The following is a 22,634-nucleotide window of genomic DNA, read 5'->3' as shown; positions in this document are numbered from 1 at the left end:
GGGAGCTCTTAGGCGGTCAAGTTGCAAGCTGTACCCGGCGCCTTTTTTAAGGAGCACCATTTTCATTTAAACACCTGACAGACAAACTAGTCAGACTATCTGGCAGACATTTTCTCAATAATGAATGAAGTGAGCCTGTCACTTGGAAAATAGTATCAGTATTTGTTGCCAGTGAGCAACATGGAGCTTTTGAACACAAATGAGATTTTTGGAAACCTTGTATCCACCTTCTAGAGCCTGATAACTTCCCAGGACTTAAAACTTTCTGATGAGATCTGTAGTGATGGCTAATGTGATCTTTTGATATTGTCTGATGAAATGTGTCAACATCTGGAAGACCTGCACAGCCCAGGAAACTAATATCCTCCAGTGACCATGCTTGATGTTACAAAGTTCACATTGGGAGATAGCCCAGGCATGGTCGTATGACCTGTAGTCCCAGCCACTCTGAGGAAGAGGCTGGAGGATGGCTTGAGCTCAGGAGTTCAAGACCAGCCTGGGCAACGTTGTCTCAAACAACCTGCAAGATAGACCCAGAAAAAGGTCACTGATAAAGTTTCAGATTCTACCCTGTAGCTAACCTTTAGGCAACTATTACCTGTCATACGTTGGTATAGTAGTGAAGAAGACTGTCCGTAGTTACCTGAAAAGGCTGGTAAACTATTCCTTCCTTTTCTAATTATGTGTCAGTGTGAGGCAGTTTTCCTCATGTGCTTCCTGTCGTGACAGACAGCTGCAGGGGTAGATGTAGCACGAGAACCCCGCTGCCTTCCAGTAAGCCAGACATGAGAAGAGGTTTGCAAAAACATGCAATAGTGCCACTCTTTTAGCTAATAATTTTGTTTTAGAAAGTATGGTTTATTTTCATAAACATGTTATCTATGTTAACATGTCAAGGGTTTCTTGTTTTTAAATGAATTAGTAAAATTTTCAACATTTCTCAGTTTTAATTTTGGATATGGTAGGTTTTAATAGCTATCATCCCTCCTGGCCTCCACGGGGGGGGGGGGTCGTTTTTTAGAATCTTCAGTAATTTTTAAGAGTGGAAAGAAATCTGGGATCAGGACGTTTGCTGCTTTCTAGACCCCAGCCAGGGAGCCAGGGCAGGACTGTGAACTGGAGGATGGCAGTCGAGGCAGGGTGTGTGACACAGGCCGCCCTATCCTGGGCATCCTTCAGCTTGGCACAAGCAGGGGCAGCTCTTGAAAGGCCTCCTTGGCAGGGCCAGAAGACACACGCTGTGGATCAGGTCTGCCACCAGCCACTTCTGACCCCATCTGCTCATCAGAGACAGTAAAGGACCTGCAAAGGAATCGTTAGTCTCCTGCGTGATAATGCTGGTGGTGAAAGCTTTTCTAAGTTGTGAAACACTCCACAGATATTTATTTTTGTGGTTGTTTTGTCTAAAGCCAATGTGCTTGGGTTCTCGAACCCCAGAAAACCTGTCCAGTGGACCCAGCGCTGTTTCCTTGAAGGGGAATCTAGCCAGACCCCCAGCTCTCGCTCCTTAGTTAGGCCTGTCCCTGAGAAGCCGTTAGACCTGTCCCTGAGAAGCCGAGGCATGGCCTGGGCAGCACAGAGGAAAGGCTATTGATTGAGCTGTCACTCAGCCTAGCTCCGGGACTTGGGGAAGAGGAGCCAGGAGGCAAGGCTCGTGCGCCTTGTGTGCCACCGGGTGCCACCCGCCCACCCACTGCCTGCCTGCTGCAGGGCCTGGAGCTGCCGCTGGGAGAGGAAGTGCAGTCAGTTACCAATTGGGCTATTTTCATAACGGCTGTCACAGGCTAGGGGGAGGAGGGTGGCGAGGGGGAGGGGGCAGAGAAGCAGCCACTGCAGCTTGCTCTCCAAACTAGGACTTGCTCCGCAGAGGCCGGTAGCCCAGAGCTGGAGCCAGAGCCGCCCGGGGACCCCAGCCCCCACCTGCTTGCCCACCTCCCGCCTGCCACCCTGCCTTCCAGATCAGGTCAATGGGGCTCCCCCGACCCTTCTTTGTCTTTTAATCCCTCCCTTCTGCATTTATCTGGGTGGGTCTGGGAAGGGGTGGATCAGAATGAGCCCAGGCACCACTGTTCCTAGAGGAGTGACTTGTCCCGTCAGGTCCCCAAAGCTGATGGAAAAGGAAAAGTGGTCAAGCTGGTGCTCCTGCCCAAGCCAGGGTAGACCCTGGAAGGTAAACATTTTACTGGCCTGGTCCCTCCCTTACTTTCCAGCACTGGCCCACTTGCCCCGTGTGCATTTTTGTTCCTTGTTTTGTTTTCTGCAGGGTCCTTTTAGTAAGCAGAGGCCTGGGGAAGTCAGGACCCTGCCCTCCCGGCCCGGGCTGGCCTGGGATGTGCCGGCCGCCCTCCCAGCTCTCCCACCTCCTCTGCTCCTACTAGGGCTGTGGGAGTGGAGCGACCAGCTGTGGCTTCTGGCCAGCAGCCCCTGGGGAGGCAGCTGCAGGCCCTTGCTCTGGGGCTGCTGGAAGTGGGATCACCGTGCTCCCTGGCTAGCTTCACTGAGCAGGGGACTAGGGGGCCCTGCCACAGTGCGTAATGGTCACTTAGCTGAACCCCGCTGGTGTCGTGTGCAGGTTTCTCTGGAGGCAGAGGAGTCCCCAGAGGGGCCAGCCTGGTGCCAGAGGCCCAGGGCACTCCTCACAGAGTGAGCAGACACCCAGGTGGCACAGGCTGCCAGGCTCTGTTCCTCCTGTGGTGCGTGGCCACCCTGGGCACTCCTGCTTCCCATTCTGGGATCCACCCCCACTGTGGACAGGGACGAACCCTAGGGGTGGGACAACCACAGGCTCTTGGTCCGTTTGGACATGGGCCCTGCCATGCCCCTGCTCTGCCAGGTATCGTCTGGTACCTCATGTTCTTCACTGCCTCAGAGCCACCCTTGGGCCAGTCTTGGGAACTAGGTGGCATGATCTCCATTTTGCAGATGAGAACGTGAAGACTCGGACTAGTCAGTCAACCCAGTGTGGCAGTGGCAGACGCAGGATTCCAGTATGCTTGGTCTTTCTCACTTGCCGCTGGTGTCAGGAGTAAGGTGGTCTGGCCAGGAGGCCATGTGTCCTGGCTGGTAGCTGATGAAGGTCTGGGCCCACCTGGCCCCACGGGCATCTGCCTCGACTCCACTGCCACGGCCTCGGTCATCACCAGTGCGTGGTCGGACCCCACTGTGCCTGTCTCTAGGCGTCCTTTGTGCTTCCACGGGCCCACCCCCATCAGGCCCCTGGTAGCCAGCTGGAGATAGAAGGGGTCCCAGGAACCCTTCCCCATCTTGTCCCCTTGGATGTGGCAGTCTTCCTGTAGACTCCAGCAGGAAGCCAAGGGGTGAGCACTTTGCTGTGCTCTCAGTGTCGGAACCTGGGGCCTCTTCCAGTGACCTTTACGTGTACTGTGTGGTGTGCCTGAGGTGACAGAGCGTGAGGTGAGAAGAAGCTGCTGCTTGGAGCTGCACCATGGGAAGAGGCTCCAGGCCCAGGCAGGGTTTCTGACAAGTCCAGGCTGGGCTTCTGATTAGCCCCAGAAGAAGCCTCAGCACAGATAGGAAGTGAGGAGTCAGGCGATTGCTGACCAGAGGACAGAGGTTTCTATGGAGACCGGAGGAACAGGAAGCATGGGACCTGGAGGGAGGGGAGAGTAGGAGCCCAGAGGTATGGGTGCCTAGCAGGAGAGCCATCATAAAACGTAAGCCAGTCTGATGATCTCCTGGGACAGACAGGGCAGCTGAGGCCGGAGGTACGCGGTCGGCAGCGCTGGCACTGCCTGGCCTGTCTTGTGCTCTCAGAGGGCTGCACCGATGTGGACCTGGTCCTCCCAGCAGCATGTGGGGCTGAGCTCTTTGAGCACCTGTGAATTGTCCCCCGTGTCCTGATGGGCTTTCAGGCCACCTCTTCCTCTTGGCCCCTGTTGTTAGTACAGGTCGGGGACAGCAGACAGGGCCTGGCCCTCACCACAACCCAGGGAGTACAGCAGCACCTCCCCCTCCCACACTGTGGCCTTTTGTTTTCTGGGTGACACTAGCATCAGGCGGTGTGTCCGGGTGACTAATCTCCTCCAGGCTGGGCAGCTGTCACAGGATGGCCTAAGCAGACGGGTGGGGAAAGCTGACACCCTGGGGAGTGCCAGTGTCCTGGCAGCAGTGGCAGCCAGACCTTCAGGAGCTTTCCTGGGACACAGAGCAGACCCCAAATCGGGCAGACCTGGGCACAGTCCTGGCCTGCCACCGTCTGACTGAGTGACTGCATGACTGAGCCTTTTCAAACCGTTCTCCTCATCTTGTAATGCAGCGCTGGTCCTGCCTCCTTCACAGGGCTATGGTAGGAATCAAATGAGGCCCTAAATGTCTTACCCAGAGCCTGCCACTGTCACAGGTATGGAGCGAGTGAGAAGGCTGGTGTCACCATTTCCTTCCCCAGCCTCAGGGGCCAAGAGGAAAGACCTGAGGCCCCTCCCCATCTCGCCGCAGGGCTCACCAGGTAGTGTGGGGTGCCACACCGGCTCCCGGGGATTGGCCATGCACCTGGTCTCCTCGTCAGGAGCGTAGCACGTGCAGGACCTTCCTCAAGGTTCTAAGTGTGAGGGGCTCAGCACAGCGGGCAGGCGACCGTGAGCCGGGATGATACCAGGCACTCTGCCCAGGCCTGCTCTCCCGTCCCTGGGGCTCACCTCCTGCTCCATCCATCTGGTTTGAGGGCGACCATCTTTGCTTGTGAGGACACTTGTCTTGCACTCGGCTTCCTCAGGCACAGCAGCCTCCCTCTCTGCTGGTGCAGGAGCTCAGGTCCCTCCACCACTGGCCCTTCACTTACACCTGCACAGGTTGGGAAGCTGCCTGAAAGACCATGGGGCAGCCACAAGTTGAGTGAGAAGGTGCTCAATGCACAGCCATCCCCTGCCCACCGTGGGTCCAGTTCTGACTTCAGCCAGACCCTCAGCGGGCAGAAGTCTTCTTCCTGTTAGCCCAGGCAGCACCATTTCATCCTGTGAGTGCTAGTGACGGGGCTTTCCTACCCTCACGGACTGCACCCCAGGCACAGGGCCCAGGAGATGGAGGTACTCTGGGGGCATCACCATCCTGAGCTGTGCCAGCTTCTCACCCTTTCTCAAAAGTTAGGAGGCCCAGTGTGGTGGCCCACGCCTATAATACCAGTGACTCAGGAGGCTGAAGCAGGAGGATCACAAGTTCAAGGCTAGCCTCAGCAACTTGGCAAGACCCTTTCTTAAAACAGAAAATAAAAAGGCTGGGGATGTGGCTCAGTGGTTAAGTGCCCCTGGATTCATTCCTTGGTACCAAAAAAAAAAAAATTAGGAGGAGTGTAGGCACAAGAACCTGCTGCCGGTGGCCTACGAGGAGGGAAGGGAGGGGAGGAGGTGAGCTGGTGAAGGGAGCAGAGCTCAGAACTGCACAGACCCCTGCAGGCAGGATCATGCCTGGGGCCCTGCCTCCTTGTAGGTGGGCACACTGGGCAGCAGGTGCTTGGGATTGTGAGTCTTGGGGCTTCTAGCATCAGGATCCCAGGGCAATGTGCAGGTCACAGGCTCCCTCAGTGCAGAACTGGCAGGGTTTTCAGGCATTGCATACGGAGTGACTGTACTCCACCACTTCAGAAAGGTGAATATAGAGTCATTGGGCACCAGAAAGCTCTTAGAGACCCGGATGTGCACACATATCAAGACTCAAGAAGACTTTTCTTTTGGCCTAAGCCTCTTGCTTCCAACCCCTGAATGAAGACAGTGTGGGCTTTCCCCGGGATGCTGACGTTTCTGTTTTCTAAGGCCTGGTTTCCCTGGGGCCTCTGAACCAGAGTTGGACTGTCTGTGTTTCTAGGTTCCACCCTCAGCCTGACCCCAGGACTGGGGTTGAGAGTCTGGGGGTCTTATCAGAACGGAGTCCTTTACAGGGTACCTTGTTTTGTCATCATTGCTTGATTTGGTTCCTGTCCCAGGATGGGAAACCTGACCTGTTCCACATTAAGAGCAAAGCAAAGGCTGGCTGTGTGCAGTGGCGCACACCTGTGACCTCCACAACCCAGGAGGCTGAGGCAGGAGGATGGCAAGTTTGAGGCTATTGTGGACAACTCGGCAAGACCCCGTCTCAAAAAACGTGAGAGGCTAGGGGTATGACTCAGGGGTAGAGCACCTCTGGGTTCAGTCCCCAGTCCTAGAAAAAAGAAACACAAAAAGCAAAAGACTGGACAAGAAGGGAAGGCCCCGGGCCCCACAGCTGCCGAGGCAGACTCCGACTCCCAATTTTTCTTTTCTTTTCTACCACCTTCTGGCAAGGGGGTGAAGCCCTTTAGACCCAGGGCTTCGTGGATTTTGGTGCCCGGTCAGGGCAAGCTCCTTTTCCCTAGGACTCCAGGGCAATGCGGGGTACCGCTGGGAAGAGCGTTTTACTGTAAACATGGGTTCCTCTGTGTATCACCCCTATCCTCAAACACTGTTCATGGAAGCCAGAGACCAAGGTTATCCTTATCCCGAACTCCCCCGTGTCCCTTCTCTGTTCATGGGGCGTAGATTGTGAAAGGACTCCTGGGCAGACTGGCCACAGCCTGGCTGAGCTCCTGATGTTCCCGGTCTCTGTACCCAACAGCCACCAGCCTGCCCCTGGCATGGAGACCTTCTTTAGGAGACATTTCCGGCGGAAGGCACCAGGCCCTGGAGCAGGGCAGCGGCGGCCCAGCGGTGTGGGGCTGCTCACGGGCAAGGCCCGGCGTCGCTCCCCTGCAGGGCAGGCTTCTTCTTTGCTGGCCCAGCGGAGGCGCTCCAGTGTCCAGCCCCAGGGCTGCCTCCTGGGCTGCAGGGTGGGCACCCAGGGTACCAGCCGCCGTCGCTCCAGCACTGCACCCCCTGCCCACAACCCTCGCTTCATTGTGGATGCCATGCCCACCTTTCAGCCTGCCACTGTTGGGACTCAGCTTCTGGGTGCACCTCTGCTCTTGCCTGGGCTTGTGGGCATGAACAAGGAGGTGGAGGAGGGAGTCCAGGAGGAGGCTGAGACAGCCAGGGCAACAAGTGCCACCCAGCCAGGCACCAGGACACCTCCCAACATCACAGGCGCCCGGCTGCTGCCAACCCTGCCCCGCTGCCTGCGTCGAGCCTCCTCCCACCTGCTCCCTGCTGATGTGGTGTATGATCACGCCCTCTGGGGCCTGCATGGCCACTATCGTCGCCTCAGCCAACAGCGGCCCTCTGGCCAGCACCCTGGCCCTGGGGGCCGAAGAGCCTCGGGCACCACGGTGGGCTCCATGATCCCCGCCCATGTGCGCCCACTGACCCGCAGGCGCCAGGTGGCCCTGCGGCGCAAGTCGGCAGGACCCCAGGCCTGGAGCACCCTGCTTGTGTAGGTATAGCTGCAGCCGCCAAGGGACTGGCGAGGGGCGAGGGCCTTGGAGCTCTGCCTGGCCTGAGGGTGGCCCACGCGTGAGCAGCTCTGGGCAGCGCCTGAAGCCAGCCCATCCAGCAAAGCTGAGAGGGGCAGAGGTTCCCGCAGGGAGCCTCGGTGCTGGGCTGCTGTAGGGATCCCTTCCCTCCCTCCTGCCCCGGTCTTGGCCTTGGTGGAGGTCACATGAGGGCAGAGATCCCAGGTGGTGGGGAAGGAAGTAGAATCCACAAGTGCAAAACTGGCCCTAGAGCCTCAGCTGTCCCCTTTTTTGTAGGAAAGCCATCACCAAGTCGGGCCTCCAGCACCTGGCACCCCCTCCTCCGACTCCTGGGGCCCTGTGTGGTGAGGCCGAGAGGCAAATCCGGAGCACTGTGGACTGGAGTGTGAGTAGCTGGGGGCTGGGAAGGGCATGTACCCGAACCCCACAGGTGTCCGCACCTGCTGGGCTCTGTCTGGGCTACGGGAGCAGCCCAGGCCTAAAGATCCTCTGAACAACTGAGAGAGGAGCCCTTGGCCAGTGGAGTCCGGGCATACTTCCTGGGCGGCTTCCTTGAGCCAGACCTAAGTGGTACTGAGTGGGGAAAACAGAACAGAGGAAAATAGGTTGTGGTACCTAGAACAGGTTTGTCTGTCTTGTGAGATGGGGCTGATGGTGGGCAGGGAGGTGGCAGGTTATGCACTGAGCATGTTCACCCTGTGGTCTAGGAGTCAGCAACATATGGGGAACACATCTGGTTTGAGACCAACGTGTCCGGGGGACTTCTGCTATGTTGGGGAGCAGTACTGCGTAGCCAAGATGCTGGTGAGTGAGCGCTACAGGGCCTGCTGCCCCCCTGGCGGTGGGCAGGGTCTGGACACATGCAGACCAACCCCTGCAGGTGGACAGCTATAGCCCTACAGCCCTTCCAAAGGTGGGCACAAGCTGCACCTGAGCAGTCCTGCTATGGCTGCCCACGCACAGGAGAACCAGGCTTTGTCCTGAGGCTGGAGGCTGGGTCTTGAGTTCTGGATGCACCCATGGCCCAGAGAAGCTGTGCTGGGACAGGTGCAGAAAATTCTGCTTGCCCTGAGGCAGTGTCTGAGATGGAGTTACCTGGTACCTCAGGGGCCCTCTCTTTCTGTCTTGCAGCAGAAATCTGTGTCCAGGAGAAAATGTGCAGCCTGCAAGATTGTGGTGCACACCCCCTGCATCGAGCAGCTGGAGAAGGTTGGTGTGGCCACTCAGCCTCTCGTCCCTCCCCCTTGGGTGCGAAGCCCTCAGCCCACACACTTGTGTATGTACACACAGATGTGTGCATTACCCGAACAATCGCCTGCCGGAAGTGACCCAGTATGGTGGTAGTGAAGAGTCCAGGAGGCTGGACCCAGAATGCCTGCATTTGAGTCCTGGCTCCCCAGTTTATCGGCTGCTCTACCCAATGCCTTGAACAAACCCGACCCAGAGGGGGGTCTGTTGGACATGACTCAATGGCAGGAAGTGCACCATGGTCATGATACCGTTCTGTCTTATCCAAGCTAACAAACGGAGAGGCCATCGAATTTGCTAAAGCCTGCCCCTGTCCCCTTCATTCTGCTTGTGCAGAGACCTTTCTTCCAAGGACTATCGGGCAGAGTGTGTCTGCCACTGGGGGCACGTCTGGGTGCTGGAAGTGGGCGGGAACACTGGCAAGTGAGCCTGTCAGAATAGGAGGCGTGAAAGACAAGGGCTCCCCAGCCTGCAGAAGCGCGACCAGCATTTGGGAAGGTGTGTGAGACTAGGAGTGGCCTGAGCAAGGTCAGCGCGGGCTGCTTCCCTTGGCCCTGGAATTGTCAAGAGAGACCTCCCTGTGACTTCCCAGGCTGCCCAGGGACAGTTGGGAAGAGAAGTAGAAACAACCCCAGGCACTGCAGCCCCGTTGAGGAAGGTGGAAATTGAACCTGGCTTCAACCCATGAGCTAAGGGTCTCCGGGGGCTGGCCAGCAGAGCTGTGAGCAGGGATGGTTCCCACATCCACCTTGGTTTGCAGTGCCAGAGGGCAGGAAGAATAGAAGAATGAGTAAACCGTGATCCCGTTTTAGTGGGAGAGGGGCACGGAACTCTCAGCCTCTTCATCCCACGATCCTTCTGGCTAGTGGGCACGTTCCAAGGGTTCCTGGGATAATTTGGGGTGCTCACTACCTGTAATGACAACTCTGGATGACCCTTTCGAAAGGCAGTTCTGACATTTTGGTGGTCATTGCAATGTCTCACAGATAAATTTCCGCTGTAAGCCATCCTTCCGGGAATCTGGCTCCAGGAATGTCCGTGAGGTACGTGGGCACTGTGGTTCAGGTCCGGGAGGCCCCAGGTCCCTGAGGTATTCTCTGCAGTGCTTCCAGAGTGCCACCAGGGGGCTCAGCTCCTCCTCAGCAGCTTGGGGTCTGGGCAGGTCCTGGGATGAGGCTCTGAGTCTCCCAAGCGGGAGGCCGGACTGGCACTGCTGCAGAGAGCTGGGCTTCGTGTACCTTACCGTGCCTCTGGCCCCCTCTCCCTCCTGGGAATCTGTCTCCCTTCCAGCCCCCAGACAGAAGTCTCCACATGCAGGACTGCAGCCCTCACATTGAGGGCTGGAGGCCATGCTCAGGGTCCTGCCCGGGTCACCCCGCCAATGATATTTCTCTCCTCCCCCAGCCAACCTTCGTGCGGCACCACTGGGTGCACAGGCGGCGCCAGGACGGCAAGTGTCGGCATTGTGGGAAGGTGAGGGTCCTGCCCAGGATTGCCAGCTGCCTACTACCCATGGGCCCTGTGTGAACAGCTTGGCCTGGACACCACCACCTGTGGCCCCAGAGTACAGAGTCCCCCAGCTGACTCTTAGCCTGACTATGGCCGCTTAGTCTGCAAAGCCCCTTGGCACATTTGTCTCTGGGCCAAGGAAGTTTTCTCCTATTGCAGTGGGTCGCCATGGCCTGCGTTGAACTTGGGGAGGGACTTCTTGGAGAACCATGTAGACTTTTTTTGTTCCCAACTCAGCCTGCTATCTGTTGTTTGAGTAGTGCATGCCAAGCCCGGAGCTGGGCAGCGGGTTCCTGCCCTGGAGGGAAGCGTGGCTCGAAGGCAGACCAAGCGCCTCTTCCCTGGCACAGCCACCGTTGTTTTATTCACTCACTTTTTGCCTCTTGTCTGTCTCCTTTAGCAAGTGCAGGCCTCACACATGCAGGGGCTCGTTCCCTGCTTTTCTCTCAGTGCCCAGCACGGTGCCCAGCACATAGCAGGCTTTGTTAACAGTGTGTGGAAAGGACAGGGAGGGAATGCAGTGGGTACTGCAGGAGGCAGTGCCGCACCTCGGGTGGCTAGGCCTGGAGGCAGGAAGGAGGGGAAACCGGAGTTGGGCACAGTCGCCCTCGGAGCCTCTGGAACGTGTGTATCCAGGCTTTGTTAACTTTAGCCATGGGCTAAGCATCCCTGCCTTGGGGCTTATGGTATGTTTTGGGTTTTTTTCTGCTGTGCTCAGTTTTCCTGGGTGGAGAGAGGTTGGCAGCAAAGTGGGGCAGGGTTTCTGCTTTAGGCCACCCTGTGCCCCAGCCTCCTTGTCCACCCTCAGGGCTTCCAGCAGAAGTTCACCTTTCATAGCAAGGAGATCGTGGCCATCAGCTGCTCCTGGTGCAAGCAAGCGGTGAGAGGTGACCCCACCCCATGGGCCTGTGCCACACTGTGCTAAGATTGGGTCCCCGGGTCTCAGGCCAGCCCAGCTCAGCCTCACCCGTCACTCCCCTCTAGTACCACAGCAAGGTCTCCTGCTTCATGCTGCAGCAGATCGAGGAGCCCTGCTCCCTGGGGGTCCATGCAGCCGTGGTCATCCCACCTACCTGGATCCTCCGCGCCCGGAGGCCCCAGGTGAGTCCTTCCCACACCCTCAGCATCTCCCATACCCTTGCCAGACAAGTCAGCTTCCCCACCTAGTTATCAACACCCCATTTTCCTTGCAGAACACCCTCAAGGCCAGCAAGAAGAAAAAGAGAGCATCCTTTAAGAGGAAATCCAGCAAGAAAGGGCCCGAGGTTAGACAAGAGGCTGAGTGGGAGGGACAAGCGGGTGGGACAGGAAAGGGGAGTCTGTTCCTTGGGATCTGGAGCCCCTGGGGCTGATGTTGCCAGCTCAGCCTTTGGCAGGTCAGTGTGGGCTGAAGGTGGGCTCTGGTGCCCTCTGCGGCCAGGCTTCCCCTGAGGTCTGACCTAGGTGGTACCTGGGGTGTAGTGTGGGATGGAATGCCATCCAGGGACCTGCTGAGGATGAGGGCAGGGTCTCCAGGACAGGGGAGAGCCTCACAAACTCTGTGTGTCTCCAAGGAGGGCCGCTGGAGACCCTTCATCATCAGGCCTACCCCTTCCCCCCTCATGAAGCCCCTGCTGGTGTTTGTGAACCCCAAGAGTGGGGGCAACCAGGTGAGCACAGCCTTCCCTCCCCACTGAGAGCCTTACTTAGGGGTTGGGACAAAACCCGCCTACTAGCAGTCATTCCAGTGTCCATTTTGGGCTTCTTCCGCTGGCCTCTTCTCCAGGAATCCTGAGGAATCCATCTCTGTCCCTCACCCCTGTCGGGCCTGCTTCCCTCTCCCTGTGCTTCTCCCCACTCCACCCTGACTTCTTCCTCCCCACCCCCTCATCTGCTCCACAATACCCCTTGGCCACCTGTCCCCCACAGGGCGCTAAGATCATCCAGTCCTTCCTCTGGTATCTCAATCCTCGACAAGTCTTTGACCTGAGCCAGGGAGGGCCCAAGGAGGCGTAAGTACCTGCCAGGTTTCTGTGGAGGATAGAAAGGGGGCTGGCCTGGCTCTCAGGGCATGGCCAGCATCTCTCGACCCCATTTTGTCCTCCCCTGGCACAGACTGGAAATGTACCGCAAAGTGCACAACCTGCGGATCCTGGCGTGCGGGGGTGACGGCACGGTGGGTTCAGCGTGGTGGGTTCTCCCAGAGCCTGGATGGGGCCTGCCGTGCTGTGTCCTGCCAGGCCCAAACTGGCCTCTCGCACTCTGCCCTTCTCCAGGTTGGCTGGATTCTCTCCACCCTGGACCAGCTGCGCTTAAAACCTCCGCCCCCTGTTGCCATCCTGCCTCTGGGTACTGGCAATGACTTGGCCCGCACCCTCAACTGGGGCGGGGTAAGCGATTTTGGGAGTGGGGGGAGGGGTTGCGTCACGGGAGTCTCTGGCCACAGGAGGGACTCAGTCCTTGCTTCCTCCCACCAGGGTTACACAGATGAGCCCGTGTCAAAGATCCTCTCCCACGTAGAGGAGGGGAATGTGGTGCAGCTGGACCGCTGGGACCTTCGTGCAGAGCCCAACCCTGAGGCAGGGCCTGAGGATCGAGATGAAGGTGCCACAGACCGGGTGAGTCAACCAGGGCTGGGACAGGGTCTCTGGTGTCTGAGGTTCTCTGCAGACATGGGCTGGGCCCCACCCTTCCACTCTCGCTTCTGGGAACTTGAATGAGTCTCTTCAGTTCTCTAAGCTTCAATTTCTGTCTCTGTCCCAGGGGAAGAGGGGTACTCACCTCACAAGATAGCTTTTTATTCATCCACGTGGCAGATACTTATCACATGCCCAGCACGGTTCTAAGCAGCTAAGACAGAGGCCCCCTTCTGGAGCACATGCCATGTGTGGCCTGCAGGGAAGCAGTGCGCTGGCATCCAGCAGTCACTCAGGGAAGCCTCCCGGAGCTGGGAGGGCAGGGTGACAGGGACTAGGTGGGAAGCGCGCAGGGAGTGTTCACTGGGCAGAAGGCCTCTAGCAGCAGGCAGACTGCTGAGCACGTTGAAGGTGGCAGGACTGGGCTCCAGGAGGGAGCATCGGGGAGGCCCAGGCCTCACTTCGGTCCCTTGACCTTTTTCTAGCTGCCCCTGGATGTCTTCAACAACTACTTCAGCCTGGGCTTTGATGCCCACGTCACCCTGGAATTTCATGAGTCTCGAGGTTGGCAACCTCCTGCTGAGGGCAACTTGGGAGGCCAGGGCAGGGTGGGCACAGGAGCGTCTGAGGAGGGCAGACCTTCGTCCCCAGGAAAAAGCACTCGCCCAGCCTCTCCCCACTTCAGCACCAGCATGTTGGCTGACTGTCCCCCAACTTGTTTCTACCCAGAGGCTAATCCGGAAAAATTCAACAGTCGCTTTCGGAACAAGATGTTCTATGCCGGGGTGAGTCTGAGGTTGGCCAGCACCCTACCCCTGATGCCCGTCTGTCTGCCGGGACACAGGAGCCCAGCTGCACAGAGGGGAGGGAGGCCCAGCAGGAGATGGTGATGCCTTCTGTCTCCCACAGACAGCCTTCTCTGACTTCCTGATGGGCAGCTCCAAGGACTTGGCCAAGCACATCCGAGTGGTGGTGAGCAGGGCTGAGCCAGCAGGTGGAGTGGAGGGCCAGGCAGGGAGGAGGCTGCCGGGCACTCATGTCCCCCAACATTCCCCCATTCCTGTCTCCAGTGTGATGGAATGGACCTGACCCCCAAGATTCAGGACCTGAAGCCCCAGTGCATTGTTTTCCTGAACATCCCCAGGTGAGGAGGGTGGGCTCTGGGTGGACCCTGCTCTCCCATCTGCAGAGACTGTGCTAACGCCCATCCCATTGCCCACCCTCAGGTACTGTGCCGGCACCATGCCCTGGGGCCACCCTGGGGAACACCATGACTTCGAGCCCCAGCGGCATGACGATGGCTACCTCGAGGTCATCGGCTTCACCATGACATCGCTGGTGAGTGGACCTGGCTCTACCTCACCTCCAGCTCTCTGCCCACAGTTCCTGAGAGCATGGCCTGAGGCTTCCCGTCATTGGCCGGGGTTGAGGAGTTCACCCCACTTCCCTTCTTGGGCCCAAGGCTCACTGTCCCTCTCTGTGACTCGAGATGACTCGGAGCCTCTGTCCTCTTTATGTTTCTCTCCCCTGATTGGGGAGTTACTCTCACTGCCTCCATCTCCCCCCTCCCCTTTATTCTGCACTGTCTGGGGGTCCCTGTCTCCTCTGTTCTCCGGCTAGAGCCTCTCTGGAAGGAGCAGAGCTTGCCCCTGCCACCTCCATCCTATCCTGGCTCCACCTGACCAGGGCTTCCTGTACCCACAGGCAGCACTGCAGGTGGGTGGGCATGGGGAGCGGCTGACGCAGTGCCGAGAGGTGCTTCTCACCACGGCCAAGGCCATCCCGGTGCAGGTGGATGGCGAGCCCTGCAAGCTCGCAGCCTCACGCATTCGCATCGCCCTGCGCAATCAGGCCACCATGGTGCAGAAAGCCAAGCGGCGGAGTGCTACCCCCCTGCACAGCGAGTATGTCCCTCCCCTGCCACCATGTGACACGGGACCTGAGGCCAGACACTGGCCTCTTTTGATCCGTGGTTTCCCCACCTGTGAAAGGGGCTGAGAATGAGGCTCAGTTGTAGAGCGCTTGCCTAGCATGTATGGGGCCCTGGGTTTGATCTCCCAACACCAAAAAAAGGGAGAGCTGATAGTCCTTCTGCCCCAGGAGTTTGGGAGGGGGCAGGATGTCACTCCCAGCACTTGGTTTGGTGCCTAGACCAGGGCTGGTATCCTGGGCAGGGCCCTTGCCGAGTCCCCTCTCACCAGCCCTGCCCCACAGCCAGCAGCCAGTACCAGAGCAGCTGCGGATCCAGGTGAGCAGGGTCAGCATGCACGACTACGAGGCCCTGCACTATGACAAGGAGCAGCTCAAGGAGGCCTGTGAGTGCTCGAGGCGCTGGGGCGGGGAGGAGTGAGAGCTGCCAGGTCCCCTGGGGATGGACAGTGGGGATCGCCAGCTGTTGATGGGCTGTTCTGTCCTGCAGCTGTGCCACTGGGCACCGTGGTGGTTCCCGGAGACAGTGACCTAGAGCTCTGCCGCGCTCACATCGAGAGGCTCCAGCAGGTAAGGAGGGTCCACCTGCCCTGAGCTGCCCTTCCTCCCTACCCCAGCCCCATTCCTCCCTGACACCTGCCTCTTTCTCCACAGGAGCCCGATGGTGCTGGAGCCAAGTCCCCAGCGTGCCAGAAACTGTCCCCCAAGTGGTGTTTCCTGGATGGTGAGTGTGCCCTGAAGGGTCAGCTCCGAGCAGTCCCCCGCTTGCTCTTGTCTTTTGCCTGAGGAGCCTGGTTGGGCAGCAGAGGACTTGGACAAAGACCCCCCTCATCTTCCTCATCTCTCTCTCCCATAGCCACCACTGCCAGCCGCTTCTACAGGATTGATCGCGCCCAGGTGAGCACTGCGGGCCTGCCCCCCCAGAAGCTGCTGGTCTCCGCGCCGCACACCCCCTCTCCAGGGAAACCTTTCCTGTTAGCTCCACGGGCATCCTGGCCCTGTTCTCATGTCCCCTAATCTATTCCCACTTGGGTGAGGCGTGGCTCAGGCGTGGCCCAGGCCTCCAGGCTGGAGTGCATTGGAATGGTGCACACAGCAAAGGCCTGCTGGCCGCGCTGGAGGGCCTTGAAGACAGCAGCAGAGAGAGGCGCAAGAGGGCGCTCGGGGCCAGGTCACCTGGCTAGAGGGCGGCTGAGGGAAGTGGCTTGGGGGCCTCATGGGACTGGGCTTGGACAGCAGGAATGGGAAGGAGGTGGGGGAAGGAGTGATGGCCCCAGCCTCCCTTTGGTGCTTGTGCTAACATCAGAGGCTTCTCTACCATCAGTACCTGGAAGGTCAGGTGCCTTGGCCCTGACCCTCAGCCCTGACCACCACCCCCCGCCAACAGGAGCACCTCAACTATGTGACCGAGATCGCACAGGACGAGATTTATATCCTGGACCCTGAGTTGCTGGGAGCATCGGCCCGGCCTGACCTCCCAACCCCTACCTCCCCTCTCCCCAACTCCCCCTGCTCCCCCACGCCCCGGTGAGTCCCAGGGCCCCATCTCCTCCATTTCCCCAGCTTTGAACCCATCTGCTGGCTGGCAGCTTCTGAATTCCTGCCTTCAGCCCAGCTCCTCTGAGAGCAAGCAGCAGTGCGTACATCCAGCTAGCTGCCTTCCCCAGCCCTCCACCTGGTGACAAAATGGCGTCAACCTGAACTTGGCCAGAGCCCAACTTAGAGCCCTCTGCCCACAGTTCTGGCCTCCCGCAGGGCACAGCCTCATCTCTGCCTGCTGGCCCCCTCCTTGCCTTCTCAGTCCCACCCCATACCTGGCCTTCAGCAGCTCCCACCTCTCCCCACCTCAGTGCCCTGGCCTCCAGCTGTGCACTCCATGGCCTCTGCTGGCCCAGTCTCTGCACTGGCTACACGTGCAGGTCACTGCAGGCACTCCTCAGCAGCCCCCCGTCGTGGACCCTCCTGGCACCCGTTTCCTGGCTGCCTTGACCCCAGCAGCCTCCCCTGTCCTCACCACAATCCAGCCACACTTGCTTCCTGCAGCAGGAGGCTGGCCCATCTTTAGACTTATGTCCTCGCTGCCACACACTTGTTTTCTCCCAGAGCACCTCCCCAATTCCAGTCACAGCTTGGCTCATGCCCCTCAGAGAGGCCTTTCCCAGGAATGCCATCTAAAGACAGCACTGACCCTAAGGTGCTGCTGTCCCCCAGGCCACTCAGTCACATGACCCTGTCTGTGTAGATAGCACTTCAGATTTCCTTATTTATTGCTCGACTCGTGTGTGTCCTTGCACTAGAATGTGAGCTCCGTGAGGGCAAGTCCTCCACCTGTCTTGCTCCCTGCTGTATCCCCCGTGCCTAGCATAGCGCATGATACGCGGTAGGCACTCAATAAACTGTTGAAAGAATGAAGGGCGCCACCCGTTGGGTTAGGGAGGGCAGCCAGTTGGGCCTGGCTGAGCTGGGTCACATCTCATCCTGCTCTGTTTGCAGGTCACTGCCAGGGGACGCTGTACCCCCTCAAGGTGAGGCCTTTTGTCCCAGGGTCCATTCCCTCTCCCGGTCATAAGGGTGAGGCTCTGTAGGGGTGGCCCATAGCACCACACAAGGACAGCCCCACGCGGGCACATTCGTCCACAAGCCCAGCCCTCGGCACCTGGGCCCAGCAGGAACACTTTTCTGTACAGTGATGCACACACGTGTACACACACGAGCTCAGCACCAACACAAGCCTGAGCCTCAGACCAGAGTGTAACTGGCAGGTGTTTTGTGCAGGTGAGGAGTTAATTGAGGCCGCCAAGAGGAACGACTTCTGTAAGGTACTAGCTCCAGGATGCAGCTATCCCCTGCAGGCCCTCCCCCTAGGGAGTGGGGCATCTGGGTTAGGCCCAGAGCTGACCTGTTCAGGAACTGACATCTGTCACCATTTGGCCCTCTGCGGATCTCTGTGTCCCATTCTGTCTTGCCCCATGTGTCTAGGCCACAATAGATGTCTCCTAGTATGGGCTTCCTCGCCCACTCCTCCAGTACCTGGTGCTCAGGGGCAAATTTTAGGGGAGCCACAGGCTCCAGGTCTTGGTGGTTAGTGTTCCTGGGGTGAGAAGTCTCCCCTTAACACTCCAGAGCCCCCCAGCGATGCCTAAGGAGTAATGCATGTGAGCCTGTTCTGGCATATGTACCTGTGTGAGCTGGAGAAAGAAGGCCCCCACGAGGCCCAGACCAGCTCTGCCTCCGCCCTTAGCTGCAGGAGCTGCATCGAGCCGGAGGTGACCTCATGCACCGGGATGAGCGGAGCCGCACGCTCCTGCACCATGCAGTCAGCACGGGCAGCAAGGAAGTGGTCCGCTACCTGCTGGACCACGGTGAGCTGTGCTCCTGGGGCCGTGTGGGAGGAGGGGAGGGTGCCAAGCCCCTCTGACCACACCCTTCCCTCCTACAGCACCTCCAGACATCCTTGATGCTGTGGAGGAGAAGTGAGTATCTGGGAGCTCAGGTCCCCTGGTTGCCCTGGAAACCAGCCTTCTCCATCCCTTCCCGTTTGGTCAGTCAGAGCCCATGAACCTTTGCTGACCAGCCTGTTGTCCTCTGGGCTGCCCCTTCCCTCTGGTCCCCAAACTTCCTGCCCTGTCTGATGGCACTTGGGAGAAAGCCTGAAAAGGGACTAGACGAGGTCCACAGCCAGCCTCTGCTCCCCCAGTGGGGAGACCTGTCTGCACCAGGCAGCGGCTTTGGGCCAGCGCACCATTTGCCACTACATCGTGGAAGCTGGTGCCTCACTCATGAAGACGGACCAGCAGGTGAGCGGACCAGCAGGGCACAAAACCAACCATTCCCAGACCTGGGGGTGGGGACTGCCCTTGGGAATTTGAAGCTGTCCTTCCCCTGACAAAGTCCAGATCCTGAGAAACCTGAGCCAGCAGGGGAGAAGGCAAGGCAGAGAAAAAGCCTCTGCCCTTTCCTAAGCTGGGTAGGGACCTTAGGCCTGTGGTCCCTGCACTGATGGCAGCTGCCCCCAATCCAGGGTGACACTCCCCGGCAGCGGGCTGAGAAGGCTCAGGACACAGAGCTGGCTGCCTACCTGGAGAACCGACAGCATTACCAGATGATCCAGCGGGAGGACCAGGAGACGGCTGTGTAGTTGGGGCAGCTGGAGGGACCATGGCCAAAGGATGAGCTCCCTCCCTGTCCACCTCACTGCCACATTCCAGTCAGATGGCCACAGGGGGACCCATGCCCCAGGGAAGGAGCCCTGTGCCATCCCCCTGAGAAGCCACCCAGACCTAGGGCTGGACTCTGAGGAGCTGGGGCTCTTACCTGTTCCCCTGAGGTCCCCTGCCTGACCCCTAGGCCCACAGGGGATCAGGAGGCTCACAGGGGAACAGGAAACCGGCTGGGCTGGACAGGCCTTTAGGGGTACGGGAGCTGGGCGACTTCAGGACAGCCCCACCCTCACTGCAACAGATGTGCTCAGTACAGCGCTGTGGCTGGAGGGGCAGGGCAGAGTGGCCAAGGCCCAGTCTGGGAGGCCTTCAGGAAGAGGCTTCGCTAGCCACCTGGTCTTTTGGACCCGCCCAGGTTCCTGGGAGCTTAGCCCCTCTCCTGCCCAGACCCCGCTCCGGGCCTCCTGCCGGAAACCCCAGAGCCGGCCGCACTCGCCTGCCCGCTGCCCTGCTTGGCACCTATCCCGTGACCCTCCCTGTGTACCAGTCATTTCATCGCGGGCTGTGTGGCCTGGGGGTGGGGGTGGGGGCTCTCACGGTGACATGTTTACAGCTGGGTGTGACTCAGTAAAGTGGATTTTTTTTTTCCCCTTTCTGGTTTTCTCTTTTTGCGGGGTAGGCCTTCCAGAAGCCGCACGGTGTGCTGGGTTATCCTCAGGGTGGGGGAACCGCACACTGTCGACCCAGACCCTTCCTGGAGGCCCGGGTTCCCGCCTGGGGGGTGGGCCTGCCCGGCTCCTGACCTCTGCCCGCTGCCTCGCTCGCTGGGGCCAGGGGCGGAGTCGGTTTCCTCCGGCTTCCCGCTTCCCGCTGGGACGTTAACAATGAAAGTGAAAGAGGTGGGGCGGGGGCTGGGCCTGGGTCCTTCGGCCTATTTGCCCCGTGGCCTTGAGCAAGCCCCCTCCCCCAGGTCTGTTTAGGGGGGTCGGGTGAGGTGAGCCCGGAGGCCCCGGGGTCGCAGGGGGTGGGCTTTTGCCGCTGCCGGCGCGCTCGGGTCTGGAACTCTTCAGACGGCTCCTGTCAGCTCCACGTTTCACCAGATCCACGCCCGCGGGCTCCTCCTCCCGCGAAGCCCCCTCCCGCCCTCAAACCTGCGCTCCAAGGAAGGCGCTTGCGCCCTCCGCACCCCTGACCAATGCGCTTTCTCCGGGGTCCCGGTACCAGGCTTTCCAACAGCAGAGCCGTTACCTGCCCACTTGGTGAAACGACCCGAGGTGTGGCCGGCGCTCCCTCCCCAGCGACACGTGGGAGGCCCGGGGGCTGCGGGAGGTGGAGGGGACCTCGATGGGTTCGACAGAGCCCCGGGGCCTGTGACACCGGAGTTCCGTGCCCCTCCTGGGACCACATCTAAGGCTCCACGGGTCGGGCGCCCGGCGGGGAATGGGGACGGGCCTTAGACGGAGGCAGAGGGCGGGGAGAGGGAGACTGGGCCAGGGGCTGTGAGCGCAAGGGCGGGACGGAGGTCTAGAGGCGGGAGCTGGCGGGGAGAGGCCAGCGTGCGGGCACCGGCGCCTCCAGGCCGGGGCAGGGGTGCGGGGCGGGAGCGGAGGCGGGGACGCCGGGGTCGGGGCGGCGCGGGTTTGAGGGGAGGGGGCGGGGCGGGTCCTTCCCCGGTGGGGGGGAGGCGGGAAGGGGGGCGGGGGCCCATGTGACCGGCTCAGACCGGTTCTGGAGACAAAAGGGGCCGCGGCGGCCGGAGCGGGACGGGCCCGGCGCGGGAGGGAGCGAAGCAGCGCAGGCAGCCAGCGAGTGAGCGCGCGCGCGGGGCGCGGAGGGCGCGGGCGGCCGTAGCCCCTCGCCGGCTCGGCCGCTGCCACACTGGGGACTGAGGCGGGATTGGGGATCTGAGCCGCGTCCCGGGCTCTCGGTGACACCAGGGGGACACATCCGGAGACGCGACCTGGCCAGCGGGAAGGGTCGACTTCAAGTCCTCCCTCCGCAGCCCCGTTAGCGGCCTGGAAAACGGAGCAAATGGGGGCGGGAGGTCCCTGCACGCGGCCCGCAGTAGTGGGGAAGGGGACGGGCGAGGGACTCTGACCCCTGCTCTCCCACCAGGATGCAGCACCGAGGCTTCCTCCTCCTCGCCCTCCTCGCGCTGCTGGCGCTCACCTCCGCGGTGGCCAAAAAGAAAGGTGAGGGCGGGGGCGGGCAGGTGAAGCCGGGGCGGGCCGCCGGGTTTCCGAGCTCGGAACCCTAGGAAGGCGGTCTCCGCGGAAGTCTCCGGTGCCCCGCGTCCTGAACTCTGTTCCCCGCGCGTTGTAGATAAGGTGAAGAAGGGCGTCCCAGGGAGCGAGTGCGCAGAGTGGACCTGGGGACCCTGCACCCCCAGCAGCAAGGACTGCGGCGTGGGTTTCCGCGAGGGCACCTGCGGGGCCCAGACTCAGCGCATCCGGTGCAGGGTGCCTTGCAACTGGAAGAAGGAGTTTGGAGGTGAGGTGGGGCGCAGGCGGAGGGCAGGAAAGGGGGGCGCAGCCTCACCGAAACATGGGCAGAGCCGTGGAGGGAGGCCACTGGCCGCCCCATCTCTAACCCGGGCCACTCTCGCGCCAGCCGACTGCAAATACAAGTTTGAGAGCTGGGGGGCATGTGATGGGGGCACAGGCACCAAAGCCCGCCAAGGCACCTTGAAGAAGGCCCGGTACAATGCCCAGTGCCAGGAGACCATCCGCGTGACCAAGCCCTGTACTCCCAAGACCAAAGCCAAGGCCAAAGGTCAGCGAAGGGAGTAGGGTGGGGCTGTCGTGGGGGGCTACCCTCCACTCGAGGGGAGTGATTAAACCTGAAGGGCAAGTGTAGGAGGGAGGGCCACCGAGCTGCTCAGGAGGTATTGAATCCTCTCAGGGTGGAGTGGGGGGACCCTCTCATTGTTCTGGTGGAGCGTTTAGTTAGAACCCAGCGAACGACTTGTCTTTGTTATCTCTCCAGCTGGAGGGGTTCTTTGGTCCCCTCTGCCCCTTTCTGGTTGAGGAAGGACTTTTCAGTAGAAGGGTCTCTCTCAGCTCATTCCAGACTCATAACCATCCAGAGGGGCCAATGGGCAGAAGTAAGACTGCCCACTTCCCCAGGTGAGGAAACTGAAGCTCTTAGGGCTACTGTGACCAGGCCTGGGAATAGGAACCTGAAAGTTTTCTGATCCTGGGTGAAAACATAAAGTTGAGGGAGTAGGGAACATCTGGCATCATAATGGCTGCCCTGTCCCACCTACTTCCAGGTCAGCTGATGGAAAACCACTAGGGGGCAGGATTTTCTCTCTCTAATGTACCTGGGGGATGGGGTCTCTCTGGGGCACAGTTACTGGGCTAATGTGGCGTTTCTTTCTTGTTTTACAGCCAAGAAAGGGAAAGGAAAGGACTGAGGCCAGGTTGGGATGCCAAGGAGCCCCTGGCCTTACCTAGGGCCAGGCCCGCACCCTTCCTTCCCACAGGCCCAAGATCTAACCTACCACCTACCAGTGCCTTTGTCTGCTTGTTAGCTTTATCAATCATGCCCTGCCTCTGTCTTCTTACTCCCCGCCCGACTCCAAGTGCCCAAAGTGGGGAGGGACAAGATTCTGGGAAGCTTGAGCCTCTCCCCAAAGGGATTTGATTCCCAGTACCCACCTTGTTCTTCCCCACCATGATACCTGTTACTGAGAAATAAATAAAATGAACCAACTTTTTTTTTCCCCCAATAAAAGCTTTTCTTTTTAATATATAAAAGCCCCTTCCCAGGGAGTTTGCTGTGGAGCTTTGTTTGTGGGTG

General features: G+C 59.6%; 2 protein-coding genes across 4 annotated transcripts; both read left to right on the top strand.

The window, feature by feature from the left end:
* The first annotated feature begins 1,829 nt into the window (after positions 1-1,829).
* Positions 1,830-19,486, top strand: DGKZ (diacylglycerol kinase zeta). Its single transcript, XM_079103943.1, is given in 33 exon segments — positions 1,830-1,963; positions 6,583-7,332; positions 7,649-7,757; positions 8,080-8,127; positions 8,129-8,176; positions 8,504-8,581; positions 9,607-9,663; positions 10,025-10,093; positions 10,938-11,009; positions 11,114-11,230; positions 11,323-11,394; positions 11,683-11,778; positions 12,038-12,120; positions 12,224-12,284; positions 12,385-12,498; positions 12,586-12,726; positions 13,230-13,308; positions 13,474-13,529; positions 13,654-13,716; positions 13,815-13,888; positions 13,971-14,082; positions 14,449-14,648; positions 14,959-15,059; positions 15,164-15,243; positions 15,328-15,397; positions 15,530-15,570; positions 16,061-16,200; positions 17,167-17,198; positions 17,449-17,492; positions 17,915-18,035; positions 18,113-18,146; positions 18,371-18,470; positions 18,695-19,486. Coding segments are annotated over 32 exon segments (3,360 nt in total). The 5' UTR covers positions 1,830-1,963; positions 6,583-6,601; the 3' UTR covers positions 18,812-19,486.
* Positions 19,487-20,055: 569 nt separating this feature from the next.
* On the top strand, positions 20,056-22,606 carry MDK (midkine). 3 transcript variants are annotated; one of them, XM_079103947.1, is made up of 5 exons: positions 20,056-20,107; positions 20,949-21,025; positions 21,156-21,323; positions 21,444-21,605; positions 22,223-22,606. In XM_079103947.1, exons 2-5 carry the CDS (start codon positions 20,950-20,952, stop codon positions 22,246-22,248), a joined length of 432 nt encoding a protein of 143 aa, XP_078960073.1. In that variant the 5' UTR covers positions 20,056-20,107; position 20,949; the 3' UTR covers positions 22,249-22,606. The 3 variants fall into 3 exon arrangements, with proteins under 3 accessions (XP_078960073.1, XP_078960074.1, XP_078960072.1); XM_079103948.1 differs by lacking the exon at positions 20,056-20,107 and adding an exon at positions 20,405-20,423; XM_079103946.1 differs by lacking the exon at positions 20,056-20,107 and adding an exon at positions 20,537-20,642.
* Positions 22,607-22,634: the final 28 nt, after the last annotated feature.

Source organism: Sciurus vulgaris, assembly GCF_902686455.1.
Source record: "Sciurus vulgaris genome assembly, chromosome: 11".
NCBI lineage: Eukaryota > Metazoa > Chordata > Mammalia > Rodentia > Sciuridae > Sciurus > Sciurus vulgaris.
This window is presented reverse-complemented; position numbering and strand designations above follow the sequence as displayed.